Here is a 15,088-nt window from a genome sequence, read left to right on the forward strand (position 1 = left end):
GTTGATTTGCGTCACGAGTAGGATTTTCATTTCGTATTTTCGTTGGTCGTTCGGAATCCTACTTCATCTTGTTTTTTTAAATTTTTTATGTTCTTGTATCACTTAAAGTTGGAGGGGCTAAGCCCTCCTTCAATGAAAGTTGGGGGGCTTAAGCCCCTCCTGCCCCTCCTGTTCCTACCCCTATGGTCTGTGAAATGGATACATGTACACATAGGCGGCGGAACATAATTAATTTGGGGGGGGGGCTGAACACCAATAATTTTATTAAAATGGGTGTAGTCCTATGCAAAAATGGCTGCTGTTTTTTTTGTTGTTGGGTTTAGACTGGTTTTTTTGTCTTTTTCTCTAAATAAAAGGAAGAAATGATGACTGCAGGTCTAGTTTTACTGCCGCCAATGCATGTACATGTAAGTCCTAATATTTAATTGAATTAGATTCAAACCGTGGCACTAATGGAAATGGATACATGTGCATGTACTGTACCATTATACATCATAGTGTATGTACATGTGTATCAGAATAATGTTGATGAGAGAATAGATTGAATGAGAAAACTTGAAATAATGAGGAGTAAGTGAGAGTGACGGAGGGATCTTAGCTTTTATTTCATGTGCTCCTCCTATTAGCTATACTGCATGGACAGTATTTGTCTTCATAACACTGTGCATTAATTTATGCATGTACATATACATGTGTATTTTAGGCAGTAGCCTATATCGTATAGCTGGAAATATTTGCTGGAATTTAATTTTGCTGTTTGCTGTTCATCATAAAAATGCATAATTTAATTCCGCAAAGCATTATTAGTAATAGGTGTATCAACAGTACACGCCTACACTAGCAAAATTAAATTCCACAAACATTAAAAATAGCTATATACATGTACATGTAGGTACAAAATCGTAAAATATAATTCCCACAAACTTTTCTAGCTATGCGGTATGTAGGATTGAGGTTGGTTTTTCAAGATGGTGGCTGTTTTTGTGATTTTTAAGCTCTTATAACTCTTTTTTTACATTATACAGCCTTATAAATTGCTTAGATGAAGTTTCCTTTACTGAGCAATTCACCTGGTACCTTTAAAGTGGACTGTAATGTAGCAGACTCTCTTCTGGAGAATAGGTCTAAATTCAAATTTCTGCAAAATTCTTCGACTTTTTTCTTTTACTTCTATCAATATGGATATCTTTAAACCAGAAAACAGTCAAGTTGGCTTTCACATCATTTTTTTGTACATCAGTGAAGGACCAGAAATCCAGACAAAATGCAGCTACAGACGCCGCATAGGTTTGTGGTTTGATGCCATTTTAGTTTATGTGCATGTGATTGGCATGAATATAATTAACCTAGCTACTTCCTTGTATCTATAGTTAACTATTTAATTTGTTATGATCCATGAAAACTGTATACATGTACCTAAGCACGGGCACACACAGTTTCAAGGAAAAGTGATAGAAAAACAGGAAACATTTTTCTCCATGTATACATGTACATATGTATTCTAACTATTTTTTCTCCATTTTTTTCATTTTTTCACTTGTTTCTTTTCTTCCCTCCCTTTCTGAGATCCTTTTCATATCCTTTATGCATATCTCTCCCTCCCTCTCTTTCTATTATAGTCTCTCCTATATGTCAGGAAGGTTTGAGTCTCTTCACTTTAATGTCATCCTCTTAATTAAATGAATGTGACATGTGATGTTAGTCAGGTGATGTTGTGTAGGTAAGGATCACTAGTGGGTACCTGGTGGAGTGAGGCGAGGTGTGGCCAGAAAGGAAGTTGTGATGATGAAATTAAAGCTATATTATGCTACCTCCTGGGTAAGAATATTAATGTGTCTTTTTAATAAATACTGTATAGTATAAATTTATATGTATGACATAATTATTTTTATAAACAGCCAATGCCACTTTCATTTTTAATGTGTTTACCCAGTAACCATTTGAAAGAATAAAAATTGTAGTAATAGATTTTTGTTGCTTTCATCTCGTAAATTTTTCTAAAAATTTGGCATATTTTTCACTGTTTCCAACTTGACATGTGTACATGGACACACGTAGCTCCAAAATTTAGTGATGAGAATTAGTTTAAATATTTTACACAGCATGAGAATGCAATGTACATGTACATTACATTACATGTATTTATGTTTTTTGTATTAAAATTAGTAATAAATATTTTAAAGTCTATTTTGTCAATAAACCAATTCAATTACACACTCTCTCTCTCAGAGGTTCCCTGTCATGGACTGGTGATATGTAGTGGGTCAATATTACAGTGGGACCCACGTCTACCAGGAGACTATTAGACCACACCCAGGAGGTCTGTGGGATTCAATAGTCACCAAATCATCAGCAACTGGTGGCAAGAGGAAATGATAATATAGTGAGTTTATGATTTTGTATTGGTTCCAAAATCACTTTCAATATTTTTATTATATTTTCTGATATAATATGTATGTATTGATGGCCTTAATTATGCTGTGTAGAAAATTTCAGCTGTTTTTGAAAAGTCATAGTACTTTTTGAGTCATGAGCATTTTAAAAATAGGCCAAAAATACCCAAGGGCCAAGGCTACATGTATATAGCCCATGCTTTTGTCCAAAAAATGGCTCTGAAATCACCCCAAATTTTTATTACATTTTCTGATACATTTATTTATGTCCTTATGCTATGTAGAAAGTTTGAGCTGTTTCCGACAAATAATTTTTGAGTTATTAGCATTTCTAATGAGCAAATTTTTAAAGAAACACATAGGCTGTATATAGCCTATTCCTTTTACAAGAAATGGTTAGGAAATCACCACAAATTAATTTTACGTTTTTTGAATTGTGAGTTCTGGCCATTTTTAAACTAAGGCAATTTTTGAAAAGTTATTTCAAAATCACTCTTAATTATTGTGTTTTTACCTTTGTAACTTAAGTATTGATCAATGGTGTACATGTATCAAGTTCCCTAAAGTCTGTTTTATTATCATATATCGGCTATTTTGTATATATTTCAATGCATGAAAAGTGGTGTAAACATAAAGTTCAATGATGGAATAATTCAGAAGCCATTTATATTCCAAAAATATTTTACTTCTTATTATTTCCATCAACCACCTGGTCTGGTAAGTAAATTGAAGCATTTGCTGACTTCTCTGCTTCTGAATCAACCTTAGCAACACTTTTAACTTGCAAAGAAGGCTCTTTAGCCTTTGATTTAGAATAGAATGAAGCCATGGATAGTTATGAAACCACGTGTTCATAACAATTGCACAATACCACATATCTTCCATTCCTTTTTACCTGTGTTTTTAAATTTCATTATAATATATTTACTTTTGCAATGGATTGCTTCTTCTGAAATTATTAATTAATGCATTGAAATATACCTAATATACGGTATTTATATGTTGTAGAGTCTTTTTGGATACTTTGTCATTGGGCTTGAGGTTCCCTCTTATCATTTGTAGTGTGTACTTCAGTACTAGTTCTCAAGATACACCCACTCACTGGCATCAGAGGATATTCTTCCTCAATGAACCCGTACAAGTTCAAACAGGTGGGTCTGGTTTAAGACTAATGTACTCATCACTGTCTATACTTATTAATTAAGTGAAGGACAAGTCAGTGTATTAAATACTGTTTGTCTGTATATGTACATGTACATGTACAATGCACATCACTCTTAATTAGGATCTGTTTTGCTTTCCCCGCCTAGGTTTTTCTGCCTGTACTTCTCACTCCTGTCGTCATTGTGGGGCTTCTGTATGTAGTCTGGACCTTGTGGTCTTTTGTGTAAGAAGGGAGGTATGCATTTCAATTAGTATTCTGGGAACGAGAATGCCTTTCTGTCACTCTCCATTAGGGGAATGCTCTTTGATGATGGACATTTTACGTTTTACATTTTTTGACTTTTGTTGTTTAGTTATGTTCTACTGTAAAATTTCATTTACTGCCTTAAAAATATGTTTCTGTTTTCTTCTTTACATTATTCCCATTCTCCTCCAAGTGTCAAGTACTGTTGTCATCGACTGAGTTGGGGACTTGGGGTGGTCTCCTTACTTGATCCTATAAATTATTAAATTAATCAAAACAATCTTTCATTGAAAAGCATTGATTCCCTCACCTTTATCTCTCTTTGTATTCATTAAGGAAGATAGGATATCTTGCTTTATCCTCAATTTTAGAGACATTGCCGACTTTAAAAACATTACAAATACAATCCATCAGCAGCAGTGTACACTAAATCCATTTTACAACAAATGTATGTACATGTACATTGTAATGTACCAATAATTTTTTCATGCAAATGTTCCTATCTTTTATCCTGCATCTTGATTAATGCCCTTATTAAAAACATTCAAGTCTAACATGCATAAGAATTGCTATAATTTTAACTGGATAACTAATCTGATAATTTCAACTTTTATACACAAACAAAATGTAAATCACAACATAAATATAAATGGTTACTGAGAGTCTGAGACAATATAAAATATACAGTTAATAAATCAAGGACATTATAAAAAGCATTTGCAATTTTTGTATATTTTACGACATGATACACAAATAAGAACAATGGCAGCTACTACAGAGAATATAGAAATTATGCCAAGAAGGATGCCAGCTCCACTTAATATGAATCGAATTCTCTTGTACGATAAGTATGTCATGTCACTGGGACTGGGTACTTCACCTGGTGGTGTCCTTCTTCCCGGGAATCGGGCTATAATACAGTTTTTGAATTGTGTCGAAGGAGAAGTATTTACTCTACATTGATTTTCAATATGATTCAGTGTGCAGACTGATTTTCTATCTTTTAATTTATAATAGTTCTCTTGCCCATCTCGTTCATAAGTAAACCAGCTCACATGTCCTTTTATAAGCTCAATAATAATGAATATGTATGAGGATCGTCTCATTTCTTTGCTTGTAAGGTCGAATCTCCAATCTTGAAGGTCTGCAGTTGAATTTTTAATAGAAAGAGACTCTAGAGAACCTGACTCTTTGAGGTAGCTTTGAAAAGATGCTGCACTATCAAATACAGTTGCCCTGACTGTAGTTTCTCCAGGAACAAATTCTGAGAAATGAAAATTAAAACTGATAAATGCCGAAGGTGAATCCACTAGATAAAGGTATTGTTCCAAGATGCACTTATTACCGTAGATTGAGCAGTTGCTAAAAAACAATTTTCCTGTTGAGGCAACTTCAGACACTTGGGTTGAAGCATTCTCTGTGCCATCAAGGGGCCACTGTCTGCTGCTAATGGAGTCAATAAGTTCCTCATGAGAAATCATAACCAATTGCAGCGAGCCATTCAAACTCGATATTGAATTGCCCGTTTTGTTGTACAAATGAAATGCCATCGTCTTTAGCAACCACCACGTGGCAGAGCAGCTTATTAGGACATTGTCTCCTTTAACCACTAGTTCTGATCCACCATGCTGGAAAGATAATGCAAATGCAGAGACGCCTACTGCCAGCAGGAAGAAAACTCCAGCCAATACAAGTAAAACAACTATGAAGGACGCTCTTCTTTTTCCTACATGATGATCATAAAGATACAAGAATAAATCTGCTGTGGAAAAACTTCAGTATAATTCTACATGTACATGTACATCTGTATAAATTGACTTAAGGGTCTTTTGATCAAAATAATAATTTGCAATTGCACATACACACAAGTGTAAAATGAAGTAAAGTATGAATACCATACAGGATTAATATTGGCGATGGGCGGTTAATGAGGAAATCATCAATATAAAGTCCACCATTTTGTTTAAATCTGAGCATGCTTAATGGCACATGGCACAAAATTGCCAAATAAAATTTGCCAATTCCTTTCCAAATTCACCAAATAATACTCTTGCCAATAAATCATCTTGTACGGTATTTGGTGAACAAATTTGCAACAATCCCAAAAACAGATCTTTTTCAGGTAGCAATAAGTGTTATTCATTTTAAGTATAATTTTTAAAAATTATTCCTGAATAGAGAAGCTTCAACTAAGTTTTCCATACTTGATTTCCACTTTCTTAATCTATACACATGTACGTGTAGCCTCTTAGGCTATTAATTGAGGCTCTATTTAAGAGTACACACTCAGTATGTATCGGGCTTATACATGTTGTACATGTATTTTTCGATTTTGCAAGTTGTTTCAAAATTTGAGAATTACATGTGTACATACATGTATATATGGCACTGTTTAAAATGGTGTTGAAAAAAATTCCATATTTTAAATTTAAAAACTTTTATTTTGTCAATATTTGGCAAGTTTAATTTCATGACGATAACTTACATGTAACTACATGTATGAGAAAATGCAAAATTTAATTTCACGAAACTCCAAAATACAAAATTTAATACTTTAAAAATATTATGGAGTAACATTCAAGGGTCCAAAATTTCATTTTCTCCAAAATTACCTTAAAAGCTATTAAGCTAATATTTGTGGCTAAAAATACACGTAATCATGGCAAACTGAACAAAGATTCTGGCTTTTCCACTGCATGGCTTGAAAATTAGAGATGCACCGATAATCGAATTGGCACTTCAGATCTGGGCTTATCGGCCTGTTTTCATTATAGTATTATTAGTTTTTTGCATGCACCTTGGGATAAACATGTAGCAACACATTAATTGTAAGACATTAAGAGCTAGAAAAATGTCAAAAATGATTCTATAATTGGAAGGCCAGCAGGACAATAAATTTGCAAGTGTATAAGTATATCTGTGCCTAATAGGTAGGACAGAAAATATTGGTTTGGTACATGTGTATCGGTATATATTTCCCATGAAATATTGGCAAAAAGCCATATCGGTGCATCTTTATTGACAACAGTAGTTACAGCACTGCATGGCCTGTTAATTACATGTACAGTGTACAGTTTCAATCCATGCATAGTTGCTAGGGGTTGAAATTTTCATGGATAAAAATGCACTATGAAATTAATAAAACTTAATACTGTATAGTGGGCTTTATTAAAATTTGACGAAAACAGTAAAACAATTTCCTTGATTGATGAGTTTTAACTTGACAAATAAAAAAATTTGTGCCTTCGCATACACGTGGTACGAAGTACAAATTTTTTGCTGGTTATAAAATTTGACATTTTATTTTAAATCGTCAATTCGTCAAAATAAAACCTTCGTCAATAAATCCCACTATACTTATCACTACAATAAATACTAACCACACAGCATGTACAGTACACTACTGCACATGTAAAAATGTCATACATGTACATGTACTAATGTTTAGCACTGTAGCTCACTGCAAAAACTAAGCAATTGATCGGTGGGAACAAAATTAATTATTAAGCCACTGTGCTTGTGTATAAAAATCCGTTTAAACTTTATCTAGACACATTGACGACACTGTAATCAATTTTAAAATCTGCATGTATGGTGTATATACATGTACATGTACATGTAGTTCATTTTTATTTGTAAACTTATTATTGCAGTACAATAAAAATACCTTGATTCACAGTAACGGTCTGCCGCTGTATCAATGAGGAAGATTCACTAAATTTACTACTTATTGATGCATCTTCTACACGTACTTCATCTGATACAGGAGGCATGGGGTGAACTTGCCCATGTAATAAGCACTGTTTATCTAATGTGAAGAGGTAGGAATTTATTGCAAAAATTTAGACAGGTGTTATATCCATTACAAAATGTTGTAAAGGTTGCCATGATTGTGTAGCCAATAATGCCAATTTATAATGAAAAGTTAAAATAAATTTACATAAATGAGTTGTGTAGATATATTGAAAAAAATGGGAGTAGATTTGAATATCGTTAGGTACTAAAGCCTTATAAAAGGAATTTAATTTAACAGAGTAAAGCTCAAAAGTTTGGATGCTGTAGCATTAATAGAATCTTATAATAATGTCACCATTTTGATATTTTAATTATACAATGAACTCATTGAGTGATATCGCTGATGAGAATAATTTCTGCCTTATATCGACCTCTAGATCTGTGAATGAAGAAGCACATGAAAATCGTTATTTTTGAGAACGGTATCCATATATGCATAAAACATTAAAGGACTTCTTTGACTGGTCTGGAAATTTTTCTACAGTACAAGCTAGGCGAAAAAAAGCTAAGTAGCATAAGTAGTATGCAGGTAGTTCGTAGGTAGTTATTTTACTTCGCTACTCTTCACTGTGCTACGCCTAGGAAATATTGCAGTACCGCCCAGTCACATGTTCTGTAGTAGCAAGTGCTCACATGCTCCAGAGGCTCTTAAAGGACTAAATTGAGGATGCTTCTCTTGGCTGTCTTTGCTCTCCAAGTTCATCTCTACTGCTGCTCTCTGCCTTTAGAAGGCCGTTTAGGAGGCTCTTCGCTTGATTCACCATCGAGCTACTGTCCTACTGCTGACCACGTGCACTACTACTACTGATGAGTTTGTACATGCACAACGAAGGAGCAGCAAACTACATGTACCTGCACAAAAGTAAAGTATGTACTTAGCTTTTTTTCCCACTGTACTGTAGCTTCAAAAGTTGGCTAGAAAAAAATGGGTACTTGCATTTCATAAAACAGACTTGGTGCAATGAGCAGCTGATTCTTTATTTTATTACACAATGTACACTTGCAGCTTGCTTTATGCTTTTGCCCATTGACGCTCCATAGTAACTTGCTGTCCATTGAGCTTATTTCTTTATGCCTATTACCCTAATTACTCTAGTGACATAATTCATTCTTAGCTCTAGAGGTCTATAGCACCACTGTATATATTTTACATGTAATTAAAGGTCCAAGCTTGTATTAAGCGACTCAGGACAATAAAATTGAGGCGGTCCAAGGCCAGATTTGTAGTAAACTACACAGGCGGCTATGAGTAAAATGACAACTGACATGCAACTCACTAATGCATGCATACAATACTAATAGTTTAAGTTGTTTTACCATCAACTTCATAGTCGTGATCGAGGTCTTGGTACGACGGAGATGAAAAAATAATAGGATTAGAGGAATGTGGGGTTGCAGGCTGGATACTTTGACCTGAAAATGACACACCGTTACAATTTTCAAAATATCAAGCCAAATAAACTCACAGCTGGTATGCCCTGAACCAAAAACATAGTGAATCCCTTCCTGATCGTGATTTTCTTCTGAACAAGCTAGAGCCATGGTTAGCTAGTTATTGAATTTGAGCCTTTTTTGAGGGGATTTACCCATAAACCGTATATCTTAGTGATCTTAATCTACGGTTTATGGGGAAATCCCCGAAATAGAGCTAACTGTAGTAACTAATCCAGCTCGAACTAATCATGGCTCAAAGTCAAAGTCAGGACGGGATTCACTTTGTTTTTGGTTCAATGCATATCAGCTGTAGCCTGTAAGTTTATTTGGCTGGATATTTTGAAAATTCTAACGGTCTGTCATTTTTAGGCCAAAGTATTGAGCCTGCAACGCCACCGTGGGAGGCTACTAGTCTAAACTTTCGGTGTCTTGAACTCTTGAATGGCTTGACCTCGGATTTGACTGGCTATATGTAGTAAGTGGGTAGAATATTTGACCATAGAAATTTTGGTGATTGGTGGATTTTAATTTGGTGAATTTGGGGCCACGTGCCATTGAGTATGCGTATAATGGTTTAAAATGGCGGATTTTTAATTTTGACAAATGGCTATCAAAACGCCAAATTCACCAAATTTAATCCCCTCCAAAATGTTATTTCATTGTCATTTTATAACATTTGATTTCATCTTAATGTGTGTGAAACAATTTTCTTACTGTAAATAGCACTGACTTTACACTATTATTATTGTTGTTATTCAGTATTATTATTAGCGTTATTATTATACATAACACACTGCTTACATTAAAATTTAAAATGCTAATTATTACATGAGGAAATAATTTTTTATGTTTAATTTCAGTAAAAAATAGAAACCAATGTTGTGGTTAAAAATAATTAAACTAAAATAAATCAATTTTAAATTACAGCTAATTTTACTTACAATGCTACCATTAATTAATTAACACATGTGCTACACCTTTATATAGATCTACACAAATCATTGATATAACTTTAAAAATTGTATTGGAGATACCATACAACTCAAATGTCTATGTAGCTAACATCATGCTATTTTTAAAGCTTTTGTTTGTTCTCATTAAAGTCTTTAGAATAATAAAGAACTTAAGTACACAATGGAAATGAAAAAATTAATATCTCAGACTAGTCATTATTTGACTGATTCTTCAGTAACTACAAATATTCCACTGAAACTTTTAATTTCACTCGTTGCGTGGGCGGCTGACTTCCGGTATCCACCCACTCATTTACTTCTAACTCCTACTCCTACTCCTACTTTTATCTAGCAAACTCCTACTCCTACTCCCACTCTTACTCCTACTTTTATCGGGACCCTGTGTGACAGTGGGCTGTCTTGAATGGAACAGCATTACACTTATTAATTATCATTTTTTGCGACTGTGTGTAACAGTTAAATTTGTGGAAAAAGCTTATTCTTGCATCTTCATATACATGTATATTTATATAAAGATTTAGAGTTACAGGAAACTGACAAAAAAGACAGACAGACAACATTAATACCTAGCCCTTGCCTACACAAAGCTGGGTGAGATGAATAAAAGTGTTGTGTGCTAGAATTTGAATAAAGGGAATATTGTGACTATCAATGGCTTATCATTTTAGTTTAGATTGAGAAAAAGAATCAATAACTGAGCAATTGTAAACTATTGGAACTAATGATGTCTATGTGAAATGGTACACCTCAATATTTTGTTTAGTAATCTGTTAAGAACTATTTTATAGGTAATAGCACAAGGACACAAAAACTCCATTTGGAACCTCAATTTTTATAATTAATTTTTGTTGATATAAAAGATTACTGCTCTTGTAAAATTGTGTACTGCTATTTTTACAGTTTTTAACTTATTTGAAGTGATTTTATTGTGTTATATTTCATTGTTAATTTATGTAAATCATTGATACTTTATTGTGAAGTTTAATGGCGAATAGTAAATTTTACTTCAAAAGAAAAGTTAAGGAATTTTTTGTGTTACAGTGCACTAACCAAAATTTTGGGGCTGCATATATTGTACATGTACATGCAGATGTTTGACACCTCTTGCAGCATTGCACAGTTTCAATCATGAAATAGAGAGTTTGGTAGCCAGTTTTGATTGAACTCTTGGACATCTGAAAGGTGTGCTATGGTTTATCAGTAAAAGAATAGAGTGTTTTTTAGCCTCAGTTCATAATTAAATATTTGATTACTCATGCATCTTTCCAAACAATTCCCTCGGTTAGTCACGGAATGTACAACTGACTGGTGTTACCACTAGCATAAAGTATACTTATTTTGTTTTGGGAGGTTGACATTTGACAGTAGTTAGAGCTTACAAGAGTGAAGAAATGGAAGACAATTTCACTTTTATCGGAGAGGTTGGAGGTCCAGCAGTAGCAACAATTCTTATTATTGAGATGATACTGGCTTTGATAGCTAATGGTGTTGTACTATCTATCACACTCTATCAAAGGAAGTCCTGGAAACAACCATCAACAATATTCTTCACTTCTCTTATATTGGCACATTTTGTATTAAATCTACTGTACCTTCCTTTCATTATCGTTACTTTTGTTGCTCGTGAGTGGGTCGTTGGTAGCACAGATGAGGAAAAAAAGTGGACATGCTATTATATTACTTTTATCTTTTGGTGGATGGTATTGGTCATTTTTATGACACTAGCTGCTGTATCATTTGATCGGTTTCTCTTTATTGTCAAACCACATCTTCACAAGCGGTTTATGAGACCCTGGGTAGCACTGACCCTCACCATTGCTATTTGGATATTTTCTGCCATATATAGCATTGTCCAGATTTTTGGTTTTCACTTGTACATTGCTATTTGTCTTACACCAGCTGCTGGCATTGGCGTCTTTTTTTTCCTTTTGTCAGTTACATCTATTATACTTGTAATAATATTTGTCACTTCTCTTTGGACCTTTTGTTTCACAAAAAGCTTCTTCAAGGATCAGTCATTGATAGCAGGAGAGAGTGTGTATGCCTCAAAGAAGAAGAGACTCTTTGGAATATTTGGAAGCATGCTACTCATTTATGGGATATGCTTTGTACCTGGTGTCATCTATTTCTTTCTTTCTCTAGTTATTGTTTTACCACTGTGGTTTGATATATTTGCTACTATTTGTTTCCTCTTCATTACAGTCGCTAATCCTGTTATCCAGTCATACTTCAGGCCTGAGATCAAGAGTGTGCTTGTCTCATATTTTCCTTTCCTATTTTGTGTATGCTGCTAAAACCAAGCATTGCTAATTATTAAAAACTTGTGTGTGTCTCAGTTTTCAATCTGTCATTTGTGTATTTTGTATTACCTTTTAGTTATTTTATAAGTAGCAGTTCAAGTAATCATTCAGATTATTATTGTATATAATGACTAAGAAGTTCACCTTAATTGGCAGGTGTTCATAACTTCATGCATGCTTGATGTTTTAATGATATCATGTGTTATCTTCATTATTGTTATGGTATGTATAGTGTGTGTTAGAACTTAGAGGGGAAAGCCGGGGAAATATTGAAATTTGTGGTAGGCAGTTCTTGTTGTTGAGATGATATCATAAGTCATGGTCTTTATGCACCCATTATTTCACAATTTCAGAATTACTAAATTTTTGATAAAGTTGATGTGAACAACAAATCATTGACATGTTGGTTGCTTTGCTGCTGCAACTTGTTGTTTTTGTGTATGTTGTATTTTCTTTTGTATTCATCATTCTTGTTTTGTTCATTTGATTAATGGTGCTGGAAGGCCACTGTTTTTATTCATCATGTCATATTTCAAAGAGTTTATACTCTCCTCCTTGCATAATTTGTTCATGTGCATCACAGTGCATGTTTTTTATTATTCATTCAGCTTTTAAAAGTTAGTTGATTTTTGTACCATAACAGTGTATAGTTGTTCATTATTTATTTCAAATATATAAGTGTCTAATAAATGGTGCATCTGCTTAATTTTTATCACTGACCCTATGAATTATAATAGTAATAATAATACACTGTATCTGCATGTTGCTCACAAAATGAAAGACAGACAGACAACAGCAGTACCTAGTCTTCACCTACGCAAAGCTGGTTGAGGCCAACAAAGGGGTTTGGACACTATATAGTACAAGTGTTCATTCCGGTTCATTCCTTGAGAATTGGACAACTATTATTTTATAAACATTACTTCTTTTTGGATGTTAAGTTACACTTGAAGCTTCTTCAAAGATCAGTCAGTGAAAGCAGTAGAGAGTGTAGCAATTTCTCATAATAGAAAAGACTAATTGGAATTAAGCCACATGCTTCTTCTCTGTGTGATATGCTTTGTACCTAGCTGCATGGAGTCCTTTATTTTTTAACTCCCTAATTTAAATTAGTTGCTATCTTGTTATCCAGTCATACCTCAGGCCTGTGTTTTTGTCTCATATGTCCTCTTGGAATTTGTGTCATTCTTGTTTTTCCCTTACTATTTATACTGGTATTAAAGCAATTTTAAAAATTCTGTTGTAGTTAAGTCCGACAAAGAAAATATTAGTCTGAATTTAATTTATGTGGGCTAGGAGAGTTCTTGCATCTCCATTGCAACATGTAATTTGCAAGACGCCTTTGATAATATTGATTTTGTGCTATCAAAACATTGGTTGCATGCACTGCTATAATGTTATACTGTGCTATACTTTCAGTTTCATGGTGATGTATTGACTTTATTATACATTAAACAAAAGAGTATGGCTTAATGTAAGTAATTTTATCGCCGTAAAGTTTACACATGAGTATAGTTGTTTTCTATCACACTGATATCAGTTTCAATACAGCACTACATGCATAGTTAGAAAAGAGACAGACAGAGAAACAGAGAGTATATGGAAAGCAACTTTACTTTGACTGATGGTATCAGTGGTCCAGTCTTAGCAACAATTCTTATTGTTCAGATAATACTAGCTCTGATAGCTAATGGTGTTGTACTATCCATCACCTTCTATCAATGGAAGTCCTTGAAACTATCATCAACAATATTCTTCACTTCTGTCATACTGGCACATCTTGTATTGAATCTACTGTACCTTCCCTTCAGAATCATTGCATTAGCTGCTGGTGAGTGGGTCTTTGGTAGCACGAATGAGGAGAAAAAAGTGACATGCACATTTGCTGCCTTTTTTTTCTGGTGGATGGTATTAGTCATATTAATGACTGTTGCTGCCATATCATTTGATCGGTTTCTCTTTATTGTCAAACCACAACTTCACAAGCGGTTCATGAGATCCTGGGTAGCACTGACCCTCACCATTGCTATTTGGATTTTGTCTGCTGCATTAAGCAATGTCCATATTTTTGCTTTTCATTTGTATATTGCTATTTGCATTAGACCTTCAAATAGCATTGGCCTTAGTATATATTTTGTTCTTTTATCAGTTACTATACTTGGGATAATATTTGTCACTTCTCTCTGGACCTTTTGTTTCACTAGAAGCTTTTTCAAAAATCAGTCAGTGATAGCAGCAGGGAGTGTGTATGCCTCAAAAAAGAAGAGACTCTTTGGAGTATTTGGAAGTATGCTACTCATCTATGGGATATGCTTTGTACCTGGATTCCTTTATTTCTTTCTTTCTCTGTTCATTGATGTACCAGTGTGGTTTGAAACATTTGCTATTATCTGTTTTGACTTCATTACAGTAGCTAATCCTATTATCCAGTCGTACTTCAGGCCTGAGATTAAAAGTGTTCTTGTCCCATATTTTCCTTTTCACATTTGTGTATGCTGCTGAAGCTTATTGCATATTTCCTTACCTCAATGTTAATTATTAACAGTTGCTCATTTTTTATTTTTACACTCCACATTGTTATTCCTTCTTGCCATTAAATTTTTATTCAGCATCAGTTCATGCTGCTAATCACTTGTATAGTTAGATCCATGACATTGTTATACGATACTGTAAAATTGAATTACCAGTATTTCATGTTATTGCTGTATTTATATGGTTTGAACCATTGTTCACTGACTTTTATGCAGTCACAATGAACTGCAATGCTGTGCCTAGAGTGCCTTG

At 33.9% G+C, this 15,088-nt stretch overlaps 2 protein-coding genes and 2 long non-coding RNA genes across 6 annotated transcripts; 3 read left to right on the plus strand and 1 right to left on the minus strand.

The window, feature by feature from the left end:
* The first annotated feature begins 281 nt into the window (after positions 1-281).
* LOC109583245 (uncharacterized) lies at positions 282-3,885 on the plus strand. 3 transcript variants are annotated; one of them, XR_002185418.1, is made up of 6 exons: positions 282-407; positions 1,026-1,287; positions 1,620-1,818; positions 2,230-2,383; positions 3,456-3,544; positions 3,704-3,885. It is a non-coding gene; the product is annotated as an uncharacterized LOC109583245 (long non-coding RNA). The 3 variants fall into 3 exon arrangements; XR_002185417.1 differs by lacking the exon at positions 1,026-1,287; XR_002185416.1 differs by lacking the exons at positions 282-407; positions 1,026-1,287 and having other exon boundaries at positions 1,374-1,818.
* A 505-nt stretch (positions 3,886-4,390) lies between these two features.
* On the minus strand, positions 4,391-9,183 carry LOC109583401 (uncharacterized). The gene is made up of 4 exons (XM_019998730.1): positions 9,063-9,183; positions 8,914-9,009; positions 7,469-7,609; positions 4,391-5,527 (listed from the first exon to the last, which is right to left on the minus strand). Exons 1-4 carry the CDS (start codon positions 9,136-9,138, stop codon positions 4,506-4,508), a joined length of 1,335 nt encoding a protein of 444 aa, XP_019854289.1. The 5' UTR covers positions 9,139-9,183; the 3' UTR covers positions 4,391-4,505.
* A 56-nt stretch (positions 9,184-9,239) lies between these two features.
* On the plus strand, positions 9,240-11,021 carry LOC109583403 (uncharacterized). Its single transcript, XR_002185519.1, has 4 exons — positions 9,240-9,346; positions 9,400-9,505; positions 10,673-10,744; positions 10,793-11,021. It is a non-coding gene; the product is annotated as an uncharacterized LOC109583403 (long non-coding RNA).
* Positions 11,022-13,900: 2,879 nt separating this feature from the next.
* On the plus strand, positions 13,901-15,088 carry LOC109583249 (high-affinity lysophosphatidic acid receptor-like). The gene has a single exon (XM_019998495.1). The coding sequence runs from the start codon at positions 13,904-13,906 to the stop codon at positions 14,804-14,806; it is 903 nt and encodes a 300-aa protein (XP_019854054.1). The 5' UTR covers positions 13,901-13,903; the 3' UTR covers positions 14,807-15,088.

This window comes from Amphimedon queenslandica, unplaced genomic scaffold (genome assembly GCF_000090795.2).
Source record: "Amphimedon queenslandica unplaced genomic scaffold, v1.1 AMPQUscaffold_13518, whole genome shotgun sequence".
In the NCBI taxonomy this organism is placed as follows: domain Eukaryota; kingdom Metazoa; phylum Porifera; class Demospongiae; order Haplosclerida; family Niphatidae; genus Amphimedon; species Amphimedon queenslandica.